Consider the following 13,358-nt stretch of genomic DNA (forward strand, 5'->3'; position numbering starts at 1 on the left):
ACCTTTTTTTGTCAGGCACTAGGGACATGGTGTTGGACACAGTCCCTGCCCACAAAGAACTCCTGGGCCAGAGGGGAGTCAGGTATAGAAACAGTTGCAAATAATGTCCTAAGTGCTAACAGAGTAGGGTAACAGTCATAACCAAAACAGAAAGAAGAGAGCACACACTTCTGTTTTGGGAAGGGGTGGGTAGGAAAGGGAAAGATTGGTGAAGACTTTGGGAGCAAGAAAAATGAACAGTTTTCTCAGATACCAAGGGGAAAACTATTCGAGTCAACGGAGAATAACATGTGAGAAGATAGTGTTACGTGTTTCAGGCTGAAGCAGAGTGGATGCAGGGGAGAGAATGCTAAAAAGGATAACAAGAGCCACATGATGAAGGACCTCTAATGCACCCTGCTGCGGACTTTGGATTATCTCTTATTAGTGTTAATTACTAAAAAATTATGAGCAGGAACATGATATGACATGATCAGATATGCGTTTGGAAAGGACACGTGAGCACATGCATGGAAGAAAAACAAGGGAACAGAACTAGATAAAAGAAAAATAATTTTAAAAACAGCTACCATTTATTGAATGCTTACAATCAGTCCAGCATGAATGTTTGACTTTTTTTGAAATTACATCTATTTAATTTCTGCACTAAACTCAAATGAGACGAATACTATTAATGTCCCTATTCATAGATGAAGTTGAGAGGTTAAGAACCATTTCCAAGCAAAGGGAAGTCAGTGAGTGGTAGAGCCAGGCATTGAGCACTTTCTGATTCTAAAACGTGAACTCATGAAGATCCAGTCAGGAGATTATTACAATCCCCTCCACAGGACATATGTGATTGGAAGACTTGATGATTGGTTGACTGATTCACCATCTGGCTTGAATTCTTCTAACAGCTCACATACCCCTTTCACTATGTTCTTTTTGTCTGACTGAAGAGTCAAGCCCCAGTTTACAGACAAATCCGTGGGTGGATGGCTATTGCTGACACTTCAGATTTGAAAATTTCTCTGGTGCTCGTGTTTCTGAAACAGACATCCATTGGATTTAAGAAAAGGGCGAAAAACTTAACAATATGTAAAACAAACTGGTTGTCTTACATAACAATAGCACCACAGCTTAAGATGAGTTTTGCTACCAAAGTAGAGAAACCTCAATATGGTTATTCTGAGAGTTATTTACTCTTTCTTAGTCATGAATTGTGTTATTCACTTAATGTTAAGAGCATATTTTGTGCAGCCTGACAGGTGAGATTTATTACACTTTTGCTGATATGGAAAACTTTCCTCTTATTTGTGAAAGAGGGAAGAAAACAAAACAGTCCTATAATTCCCTTGAATTCACATTCACTGGCTAAACATAGGTAAATACGATCTAAAAAAAGGCACTAATAAATTCTTTCATTTCACCTGTACAGTGGCACAATAAGTGGAAATTTTAAGTTGGTTTTTAAAGCTAAATACGTAAAATATTTTCCACGGGCTGACGCCAACAGAAAATTCTTCTCTTTTGCCAAAACATGTTATAGTCAATATTCAGCCCTAAAATACCCTCACCAGAATTTGTTGCCACTTCCATCTATATTCTTATTTAGCTACTTTGTTTTCTTTTTAGGTTTCACCCCTTTTTTATTCTGAAATTTTATTCCTTAGAGACCGAGTTCCAGTAATTTTTTGCTTGTTTTCTATGATTCATAATATAAAATTAATATAATAGAAGGAAATGTGTCCCACTAATTACAATGCTTAACACATTTCTCCCCAGAAATACTGTCTTAGAAGATAGTTTCTTTCTTTTCTATTTTTTTTTTTTTTTTGGATAAAATTGTTCCTTTTTTTAATAATTTATTCTTAGTTATTATTTTCGGTGACATTGGTTAATGAAATCCAGTAAATTTCAGGTATACAATTTAACAGTAAGGCATATACATATTGCAGTGTGATCTCCTCCTATAGTTGGATTTCTTTCTGTCAACACATATTTGACCCCCTTTACCCTATCTACCTCTCTCCTCTCCCCTCTCCTGTACTCTCCGGTAACTACCAATCTATTGTCAATATCTATGAGTCTCTGTCTGTTTGTCCTGTTCATTTGGTGCTTTTAGGTTTATATTCCATATATAAGTGATATCATGTGGATTTCAACTTTTTCTGTCTGGCTTATTTCACTTAGCATGATTATCTCGAGGTCTACCTATGTGGTTGCAAACGGCTGTATTTCATCTCCTCTTATGAATGAGTAATATTCCATCATATACATGTACCATAGCTTCTTTATCTAATTATCTATCATAGGACACTTTGGTTGCTTCCCTGTCCTAGCCACTGTGAACAGTGCTGCTATGAACATCGGTGTGCAAATATCTTTTTGGATATGAGTTTTCAAGTCTTTGGGGTAAACACCCAGGAGAGGGATTGCTGGATCATATGGTAGATCAATTCTTAGTTTTAGCTACTTTTTTTGGATTAAACTCCTGAACAAGTGATTGTGCTGCCTATTGCCTTGTGATGATAGTACATCACACTATTGTTTATTTACATGTCTCTGGTGCCACGAGACTAAAAAGCTCCTTGTGGACCGAAGTCTTATTCATTTTTACATCATGACTGCTTGGTACAGTGACTGGCATTCAATAAATCTATTGTCCTTTACATCTTTTCTTTCATCTCTAAACTGACAATGACCATTCTCCACAGTTTGACTCTTAAGTTTTGAAATGATAAGAGCCACAGGCTCTTTCCCAAGTAAAATGTGACTACAGATGCACAAATATCGCTGTATATTTTCAGAAGGTCCACAGCCCCAGGATGGAACTCTTGCACTGAATCAAATCCAGTGATCTTTGCCTTCATTTTCATCATCACTCACCTTGCGTGTGCAGTTAGATCCTATTTTAGAAATTTGGGTCATATAGTTTCCTCCCCCAGGAATGTCTGCCCTAAGTCAAACGTTTCAAGGCAAACTCAGATCTCATCTTTTCCTAAGAACCTGACTTGATATACCCAACTTTTATAGTAATTGTTCCTTGTTTTGTATCCCAATATCTCTCATGAATGACATCTGTATATGAAAGTCAATAGAGAATAACTGAGCTTGAAATCTGGCTAGTCCTTATCTGAACACGATAACTGTGATATGCAACATCCTTTCCCTGTAATGAGAACCCATTCTTTCCTTAAGTCAACCTCCTGACTCTGATGGCCCTTATTCTTGCCTAGGTTTGATTCTTGATCTTTAAGCGTGATCACTGAAATGATCGGTGGCCACCTATCTCAACTGCTCATTCTTTAAGAGGAGAATGCCTACCTTGTTCATCCCCTGCATCTTTGATACCTTGCGTAGTGCCTGGTATAGAGGGTACTCAGTAAACGTTTGATGAGTGAACGATTTGCGACAGCATTACAAAGTGAAGTTCCACAGCTTCTGGGCCTTACTTATTCTACCTATTGAATCAGGTGAAGTATTTGAATTATTTCTAGTTTTGTTAGGTAGCTAGTCAAACAAGGGAACAAAGGAATGGAGGCCCAGCCTAGAGCCCACCCAAAGAACAAGCCATTGGTAGTTAGAGAACCCCTCCTGCATCCCCAGAGACAAAGGACAGGAGGGTCAGAACCTATAGCTGGTTTAATCCAGCCACAGACACTTGCACAGAAGGTACTACCCTAACCTGACCACAACTTCAGCCTCATTATACTATCATTTAATACTGTGTTTGTGCCCACAAGTTCATGAATCTAATTATAACAGACTGAATTCTGGGTAAGCGTATGCACACGAGGCAAAGAGTTATATAGCAGGCAAGTGTAAGTCAAGATTAATAATGACCTCACATGCCATTCGCTTAGGAATGCCTTTGTAACCACCCACCATGGCCCAGATATAATACACACCTTCCCACTTCTGGGTTGTTACAGCTCTCTTGGATGGAAACCAACCCCTCTTTGGGGGTGTTCTCTGTCTTTTATTTCTTTTACCTTTTCACCTCTCAAATTCTACAGGGCTGCGGCCTTCCTTAGTGTGGCCCATCTCCTTCTAAAATATACTGTTAGTAAATTTTTTTCCAAATCTTGCTGGCCTGTGATTCTTTGCTGTGTCAGTGGGGATGAACCAAGAAAAAATACTAATTGCACTTCTGCGATGTTCCCCCCATTCCTCATGTTACTGGGGAAACAATGGAGCTCAAATCGCCCACAAATGGTAACAGATTTCGGTGCGCGTGACTCGGATTCAGATTTTCCAGTAAGTACCATAGGCTTCAGCTCTCTGCTGGAAGTTCTACGATCTCTCCTGTCACCTCTCCTTTTCTCCAGAGGCTGGGGAACGCAGGTGATTCACTTCCAAGCATTTGCCAAGTGAAAATAGCATGGTACCCTCTGCAGTTTGCTAGGCGCTAGTACCCAGGATCTGTACTTTATTTGCCACTTATGCCAAGGGAAGATGGGCCTACAAGCCACCTCAGGTACACCTTTCTTTATGCGGTGGGGCTGATAACGTCGCAGAAGTGCAATTAGTATTTTTCCTTAGTTCTTTCCCACTGACATGGCAAAGAATCACAGGTCAGCGAGACTGGGAAAAAGATTTATTAACGGTATATTTTATTTATTTTTTTAAATTTATTTTTATTATGGTGACATTGGTTAATGAAATTTGGTCAGTTTCAGGTGTACAATTCAACAGTAAGGCGTATATACACTGCAATATATGTTCCCCTCCCAGAGTTAGATTTATTTCTGTCACCACATATTTAATCCCTTTTACACCATAGACCTACCCTTTACCCGCTACCCTCTGGTAACCACTAGTCTATTGTCCATGTCCATAAGTCTCTGTTTGTCCTGTCTGTTTTTGCTTTTAGGTTTATACCCCACATATAAGAAGCGATATCATGTGGTTTTCAACTTTTTCTGATTGGCGTATTTTGCTTTGCATAAGTGGGAAGGTGTGTTATTATATCTGGGCCATGGTGGGTGGTTACAAAGGCATTCCTAAGCAAATGGCATGTGAGGTCATTATTAATCTTGACTTACACTTGCCTGCTATATAACTCTTTGCCTCGTGTGCATACGCTTACCCAGAATTCAGTCTGTTATAATTAGATTCATGAACTTGTGGGCACAAACACAGTATTAAATGATAGTATAATGAGGCCGACGTTGTGGTCAGGTTAGGGTAGTACCTTCTGTGCAAGTGTCTGTGGCTGGATTAAACCAGCTATAGGTTCTGACCCTCCTGTCCTTTGTCTCTGGGGATGCAGGAGGGGTTCTCTAACTACCAATGGCTTGTTCTTTGGGTGGGCACTAGGCTGGGCCTCCATTCCTTTGTTCTCAGGTTGCTCACATCTGACTAGCTACCTAACAGTCAATGGCAAATTCATTAAATTTGTTAGTTCTCTAGTCATTAGCTTTCACAAATGTATTGCACATGCCACATTGCTGAAGTAAAATCTTTGTTACTGGAAGTCTGTTAACATGAAAAACTAGTGTAATTAATAGTAAAAGGGAACTGGAGAAGGCTATGAGGAAAACTGTGGCTTGTGTTAAAAGTAAAAGTCTAAAGTAAGCCTCATGGGAAAAGCAATAATTTTAATTTGATTATTTCTGATAATTTCAGGCCTATAGTTTACAACCGAAATTTAAGACATTCAAGACATTTATAAAATAAGTCAATCTGACACTCATTTCAGTTGCAGAGAATCTTAAAAAATGTAACTGGAAGTAGCACTATTTGGCACAAAAAACCACAGGTCCAAAGAAGTAAAGCCTTAAAGAGATTCCGAAGACTATGGTGCATATAAAAATGAGGACAATCTAGTAGATAACATACATTAAATACCTACTTCATGGGTAAGGTACTACATTAGACACTATGAGAAAAATAAGGATGACAAAGACTCTGTCTTTACCATAAAATAAATGAGATCTTTTTACAATAACAATTTAAGGAAGAAAGTGGAGGGAACTGTAGAGATACAATATTAGATAGGATCAAAGGGAAGATTCTAGAAGGTAGCTGAGCTAGGTCTTAAAGGATAAGTAAAATTTGAGAATGTGTCAGCAGTTATATTGTATTATATTATTTGCTACCATTTAAGTGAATTAATTTTATCTCTCCTAATTAATTCATAAAATTCTCAAAGGTGAAGAATGGTTACCTTTTGCACTAAGATGTAGTAAGGCTACACACGGAAGATGGATCTTTCAAGGTCTACCTACAGGTGAGGCTGACAGACAGGTGGAAGACTTACCCTCAGGCTGTGTTTCTACTCGCAGAGGAGCTGAACTCTCCCCGGATCCATGCTTGTTTTGAGCCATAACTCTGAAGATATACACAGTTGCTGGCATTAGGTTTTGAATGGTTACCTGCATTTCTCCTGGATGACTGGTATTCTCAACACGTTCCCTTCGGACAAAGAGGGATTTGGAAAGAGACAGAACCAATGAGTAACATTTCTAGGATATACAGTTTCATTTTCATTGCAATGCCTACAAACATCATACCACACTGAAATCTTAACAATTTAAGAAATTAACTTTCAAAAAAGAAAACTTCTGGAACAGTGCAGAGTAGAATATGAAAACTTGCAAAGAGCAATGTCTTATGTGTGATAACTCACTGATGTTCTCACTTAAATGTTACTGATATTGCTGGTCCTAATCACAACGTCCTTGCAGAGAAGCACGGACAAGGGTCCTGTCAGTGCCATTTCAAATGGGGCGGCTGGTCATCAGCAGTTTTGTAGGCTTTAAGAATTACTGAATTTTAAGGGATGATTCTCAAGAAAACAAACAGAAGGTGATTATAGATTATGACCCAATTTTCACAGTAATTATCAAGGGATGCTGTGTACATTTTGGATAACAGACGCTCATGAAAATTAGATTATCACTCTTAAAATGGGGAACATTAAAAATTTAAATGAATCCTAAAAGTAACCTACTAATCTATAAAATAAACTAATCATGACATTGACTTTTATCATTTATTTCTTAAAATGAATACTTTTTGAATGATTTTTAAACTCATTTGAAATGTCTGACAAATCACAAACAGTACAATGAATTTAGCAGTCTTGTGTTACTTGATAAAAATATAAAAACAATTTTCTAGGTTCTTTAAAAAAAAAAAGCGTCCAGGCTCTATGTTGGGTCCATAATTATGCTCAGTGTACTGTTATTAATATAGCAAAAAGTAGATTATACAAGAGTTATCAACAAATAATGTGAAAAAATTTACTTCTTTTAGACAAGTACTAAGCTTTAAGAACTGCCAATTATGTGAGGAAAGATCTGTACCCATCTTGAGTAATAAAAGGGCTCTGGGGAAGGAATTATTTGAATTTACCTAACGAATTAAACTATTGACAATTTTCTCTGAAATTACTGATAAAACTGTTTAGTTCTACACGACCGTATGCCAATTTGTCTGATTGTATATGCATATTTACATTTCATAGATTTAAGTGTTTTTCAATAGTTTTCTAAAGTTCCTTAAACAAACAAACAGTACAAGCATCATATTTACAGAGGTTGTTTGTTTGTAATCAAGTCTACTGGAAAAGAGTACTATAGTAACAAAAGTTATTGCTCAGAGAAAGTGGAGATACTTATGGATATTACTTTTTCAGCTAAACCTCTAATTATAACAAGGTTTAAAAACACGATGTCAATTAACTTTTTACATTTGAGGTTTCTAACACTTGGTTTGATCACAAGTGATTGCTGTTTAAAAGGAAGTACCTCACCAAACTAAAAACTCCATGTGAGAGCATAGATTAAATCTGTTTTGCTCACGCTGCATATAAGAGTTTGAATAAGTTCTCTCTGAGAAAGATGGGGGGGTACTATTTTACTTTAAAATGAAGTGTCTCATTCATGTTCACATACTACAGAAGTAGCATCACGTGTATACTGAATAAATGAATGAAAATTTGCCTTCTGATATGCAAACCTTGTATAGTAACGATATCACGTATATCTTTGGTTTGCTCCTATGTGAAAGGTAAAAAATGGGAGCAATGAGTGAAGGGAATTAAAAACCTAGAAAAAATTTCAATAAAAGCATTGTAATAAAAAATCAGTAATTCTTATGTGTCCCAGCACCTGAAAAGGCTTCTAACACTAGATTGGTCTATGGTCCTAGAAACACGTGTCTGCCTGGGGAAAAAAAAAAAAAAAAAAAAAAAAAACAAACTTCTGACTTCAGGACAAGATCCAGGGTGAATTGTAAAGGATAATTTTCATAAATGTGTGAGGGCACAATGGGACTTAGAATGTATTAGCTTAAAGTAAAAAGCAGAAGAAAAAGGTATACTTTATATTAAGACAGTCTTGGGCTAGATGTGAGGAACTATGATTCTAGTCCTGGCAACACTACTAGCTTGCTAGTGGACCACAGGCAAGTCACTAATTCTTTCTGGGCCTTGGTTTCTTCATGTATTCATTATTCAATAAAAATTTGAGATGAGAGTAGCAAACTTTTTCTTAAAGGGTCTGAGAGTAAATATTTACAGGCCAAGAGGCAAAATGGAAAATATTATGTAGTTACTTACATAACCTATTACAATGTAGCCATGTGAAAATGTAAAAACTATTCTTAGCTCCTGAGCCATAAAAATAACAAGTCTGATTTGGCCCAGGGTCCACAGTTTGCCATTTCCCAGACTAGACTTACATACACCTAAAGCTTTGTTCATTTCTAAAATGCTATTAATTTCTGGAATAACTTATTCTGAGCTATTAGAAAAGTAGTGCTGTTTACATTAAAGGCACTGGGTGTGGGGCGGGGGAGAACGCTAAGATTTTATAGCTGCCCAAGGCAGAGCAAGGACCCTTCAGAATCTTGGGAAATTCAGGAACCCAACACAATTATAGCTCATGACCAAGGCACATAGTGCCACCTAGTGGTTGAATTTTCAAATGCAAGTAGTAGAGGAATTCTTATCAGTCTGTGAAGAGAAGTCACTACCCTCATTTTTGATGAGAAAATTTAAGTCTACAAAGGTTAAATAAATTTTCTTTATAACAAGTAATCAGGATCTAGACTTTTACTTGTGTTATTTCTACTCCTTCACTGCTTTCTATGAAGATATTATGAAACAATGAAGTGACAAAAAAAATTAGTCTTCAAGAATCTTCCTGTGAAATATTCCGTAGATTTATTCTGTCCATTCCAAGTCACTGCTGTCATCTTCATCCAGGCCATACATACCATATGCCTCAATTAACATAAATGCTACCTGATTTGTCTCCCTGACTCCATTTATTCTCTCCATGCCAGGGTTTCTCAACCACAGTAGAACTGAAATTACGGGCAGGATAATTCTTTGTTGTAAGGGGCTGTGCTATATACGGTAAGATATTTGTCAGCATCTCTGGCTTCCATTCACTAGATGCTAGTAAGCCTCACCTCCCATCTCAGCTGTGATAACCAAAAATATCCCTAGATATTGCCAAAGGTCTACTGGGAGGTAGGGGGCAAAACTGTGCCTGGTTAAGAATCATGGCTCTAGATATTTACGCAATACATATAGAAATATACAGATATAAGCCACTTAAAAATTCCTGTATTGTATTTCATATGGATACATATTTTAATTGTGTGTCCATTCCTCAATCAACAGACATTTACACTGTTTCCTTTTTCATTCTTACAACAATGCTACAATGAACATTCTTATACATATGAGTGCCACATACATATATATCCATATCTACAGGACTGACACCTAAAAGCGTAATTGTTGGACTGAAGGGTATGTGCATTAAGATACAAAATCCTGCCACCAACAGCCTAGAATACATTTCTTCCCAGAATTTAACTTGCATAACACTGGATATTATCAACTTAAAACTTTTGCTAGCCTTTTTGGTGAAAAATGGTAACTCATTATTTTGTATGTCCAAGATTGTCAGTGATAGTGAAAATCTTTTTTTTACTTTAATGAGCTTTCCACTAACTTCTGTGAATCATCTACTTGTACCATTTGCCTCCTGGGATCTCTGTGTTGTAGGAGCTCTTTGTATAGCTTGAACATCAATAAATCTTTTGTAACTATTTAAAATTTTTCCCCGTCATAACTTGACAGTTTGATTTTGTTTATGTTTTATCACATAGAATTTTACAGTGCTATATAATACAACTTTGTCAGTCTCCCCTGATATGGCTTCTGGAGTTTGTCTTCCTTAAAAAAGCCTTTCATAGTCAAATGATAAATGTAATTTCTATATTTTCTTCTAACACATTTATAGGTTTTAAAATATCTCTTTATCCATCTATAATTATTATACATGACACAAAACTTTGCTCTTTCCTATCAAATGGAGTCAATTATTTCAACATAATTTCTTGAATAATTATTTCTCCACTGATTGAGATTAATTTATTCTCTTAACAAATATTTATTCAGTGCTCCTATATGCCAGGTTCTGTTCTAGGTGCTGGTGACACAATAAATACATTGATAAAAAAAAAAAATTCAGAGTGTTAAATGTTCTAAAAAACACACAAAAGCAAAAAAATAAAACAGGGCGATGTGACAGTGGTGTTCTGGTAGATGTTTAACAACTGGCTCGTGTATGCAGCACCGTCGCTGTAAGTACTCCCACCATGCCCAATTTCAAACTACCAGGTCATGTCATGGGTTTGCAAAATTTCCAGAAAATTTAACAACTGGCTTGAAAACCAGATGGCTTCAGTATACCACAGCATGAGAGTGACTGAGGGGCTAAGCTGGGTGGGTTCGTGGAAGGCACGAGGTGGTTTATTTAAGGCACGAGGTGGTGTTATTTGAGGGTGACAGACAAGGGCCTGACAGTTATTTGTGAGGGAAGTGCATTTCTGTGGGAGGAACAGGACAAAGGCCCTGTAGTGGAAGCAAGCTTGCTGTTCTGAGGAACTGCTAAATGCTTTCTTCCATTTGTAAAATACTATGCAATTTGCAATGATATTTGAAAGTGGAGTGGAGACACTAACACAAATGCTGTTTGGTAGTAACATCTTGCTTTTCTTTGTGCCTTTAACTATGTCTCCGTAACTTTGTAATTCGCAGAACAACCAGTGCAGTGTTCAGATAAACATTATCCTATGGGTGGCTCCATCTATCTGGCTTAGTAATGTCACTCAGACTTCTCAAGAGTGTTGAATCAAGGGGTCTTCACTTGATTTGGGTTCCTATATTTGCTGAACTTGCCAGTCTGGTATTAAAGACAATATATGTCAAATGTTAGCACCCTGGTAGAACTATAAGCTGTATTTCATGTGTTAGGTCCCTCATCACAAAAGGTGTTTTAGCTTTCTTATTCTGGGGTGAAGTAATAGCACAATTAAGAAATCTACTCAGCAATGTCAGGGACACAGAGTCAGCATGTGGCACGCCTCCTCGCAATGGCGTTGTAATTGGTTGGGAAAACAACACAAAAATACATATAAAATAATCGAAGAGGAACAACTTTCGGCTGTGTAAGATCATGTGTTATCATAATTAAATGCCCATACAAGTGGTACACACATACATAAAAGAGAAACACTATATGTGCTGAAAAGGTAGAGAAAGCTTTATGAGGGCATCCCAGGGCCAAGAAGGATTAACTGAATTTAGCTTTAGATGAGAAAGGAGAAAGGGGGAACTGAATGAAAGGAATAGACTGGGAAGAAAGGTTACCCAGTGATAGGAACTAGACTGGTTTCATGAGAAAGTGAGGTCAACTTGGAGAGAAAGAAAATAAGGTTGAACAGATAAAATAAAGCTAGGTTGTGGAGTAAAGTAGCCTGAGGATTCTGGATAATCTCGTATAAGCAATGGAGAGGCAATGTGAGGTCCTGAAATGGGAGGAAATGGAGAAGAATTTAATGAAAATGCTGTTTTAAGGAAATAACTCTCTAATTTCTCGTGTCATCAAGGAGATCCCCCCCAAAGTTCAGCAGCCACATCTGCATAAGGGTGCAGGCAAACATTCACTGAAGATTATTTTAATAAATTAAGTCTACCTTAATTTCTTCAATCTGAAAGTTCTAAATAAGCCATATCTTATAGACTGAGCTGACTGAGCCTAACGAAAAAAGGGTAGACCCGGTTACATTTTAATACTTCCACCTAACTAGCTCTAACTATCCTTTCCCTAAGTCATTCCAGAACGGCAAGGAGTACCAGGATTTCAGTCTGTTTGGGAATTTATTTCTAATGACCTAAAATTAGAGAAGATGCACCTCAGTGATATTTTATGGACTGAAAATTGGCAAAGATCCTGCACAACAAAGAGCAGGTGAACACGACTGGGCTGAGTGGACCAAGATGTAGCCAAGCGGTTCCAGACACACAGGCACTTACCGAGCAATCCCCTCCTTGGTGTAGAAGACAGAGTAGGTGAGGTTGTCTCCATGAGGATCTGATGCAGGTGTCCGCCATGTCAGTTTGATGAAGCGTGTAGAGACCAGGGAGGCCACGACATCCCGAGGGGCTGAAGGCAGTGGTCCCGTTGTGGCTGGTGCTAGATGGTCAGTAGTGGCACTGGTCAGTGAAGTGGGAGGTAATGTTGGGATGGCAACATCTTGTCATGTGCAAACATTGGGGAATATGAAGGGCAAACCACGACGGTTTTTAAAAAGAGAACAGAAAAAACAAAAAACAAAAAAGAAATAAACAAAACCACGATGGGAAATAAAACAAAATGAATGAACATAAAGAAGGCCATTAAACCTGAAGGCTGACATGCAGGGTAACTACTGAAAACTATTGGGCAATACTCAAGACACATTGCTGCGGAGCAAGCAGACTTTCTGGTCACTAAAATGGTTGTGGGCAAGGCACAGGGAGGGTGACGGTTGAGAATAAAATATTTCACAGAAGGACACAGCAGTGCCCAAGTAATTTCCTCTAATCCTGAAAGCAGCATGCAACATCTGTCAAACTTTGCATGTAAAAGTCTTGTATGTGATAAAACTGAAATCTTTTCTTCTACTTTATCAAAATGTGGAGTAACTTGTGTAGTATGCATAAGCCTAGTTATATTCGATAGGTTCCGGGCTTCCATGACCTCACTGCACAGCTGTGTGTGTCTTCAGCCTTTCCCTGATTCGATAGGCACACCTTCAACTTTAGTCTAATGTGAAACTCTGCTCTCTGTGTTGGCAATACCCATGGAAGTCTGACGACATTCCTCACTTCACTAAATTATAGTTCATTTGCGATGTTATCAATTCATTTAACTGTGACAGTATGAAATCATGAATCGAAAATTCCAAAGCCACAAAAATACAATACTTAGGCAGCTTATCTGTTTGTTACAGTTCTCACGGCAGTGCATATTACAATGACCTACAGACCTCCAGGCCCACAGGGGATAAATGAAGCAATGGGAAGG

The 13,358-nt window shown here is 37.8% G+C and overlaps 1 protein-coding gene across 10 annotated transcripts in view; it reads right to left on the reverse strand.

The window, feature by feature from the left end:
* NEO1 (neogenin 1) overlaps positions 1-13,358 on the reverse strand; it is a 218,253-nt gene that overhangs the window by 49,236 nt on the left and 155,659 nt on the right. For 7 of the 10 annotated variants that reach the window (XM_036218358.1, XM_036218352.1, XM_036218354.1 and 4 more), the window contains exons 8-9: positions 12,326-12,545; positions 6,245-6,399 (exon numbers count right to left, since the gene is read on the reverse strand). In XM_036218358.1, the coding sequence (XP_036074251.1) occupies positions 6,245-6,399; positions 12,326-12,545 (375 nt within the window). The remainder of the gene's footprint in view (positions 1-6,244; positions 6,400-12,325; positions 12,546-13,358) is intronic. The other 3 variants (XM_036218360.1, XM_036218355.1, XM_036218357.1) reach the window with 1 other exon arrangement.

The sequence above is a fragment of the Rousettus aegyptiacus genome, unplaced genomic scaffold, assembly GCF_014176215.1.
Source record: "Rousettus aegyptiacus isolate mRouAeg1 unplaced genomic scaffold, mRouAeg1.p scaffold_m13_p_3, whole genome shotgun sequence".
Classification (NCBI taxonomy): Eukaryota; Metazoa; Chordata; class Mammalia; order Chiroptera; family Pteropodidae; genus Rousettus; species Rousettus aegyptiacus.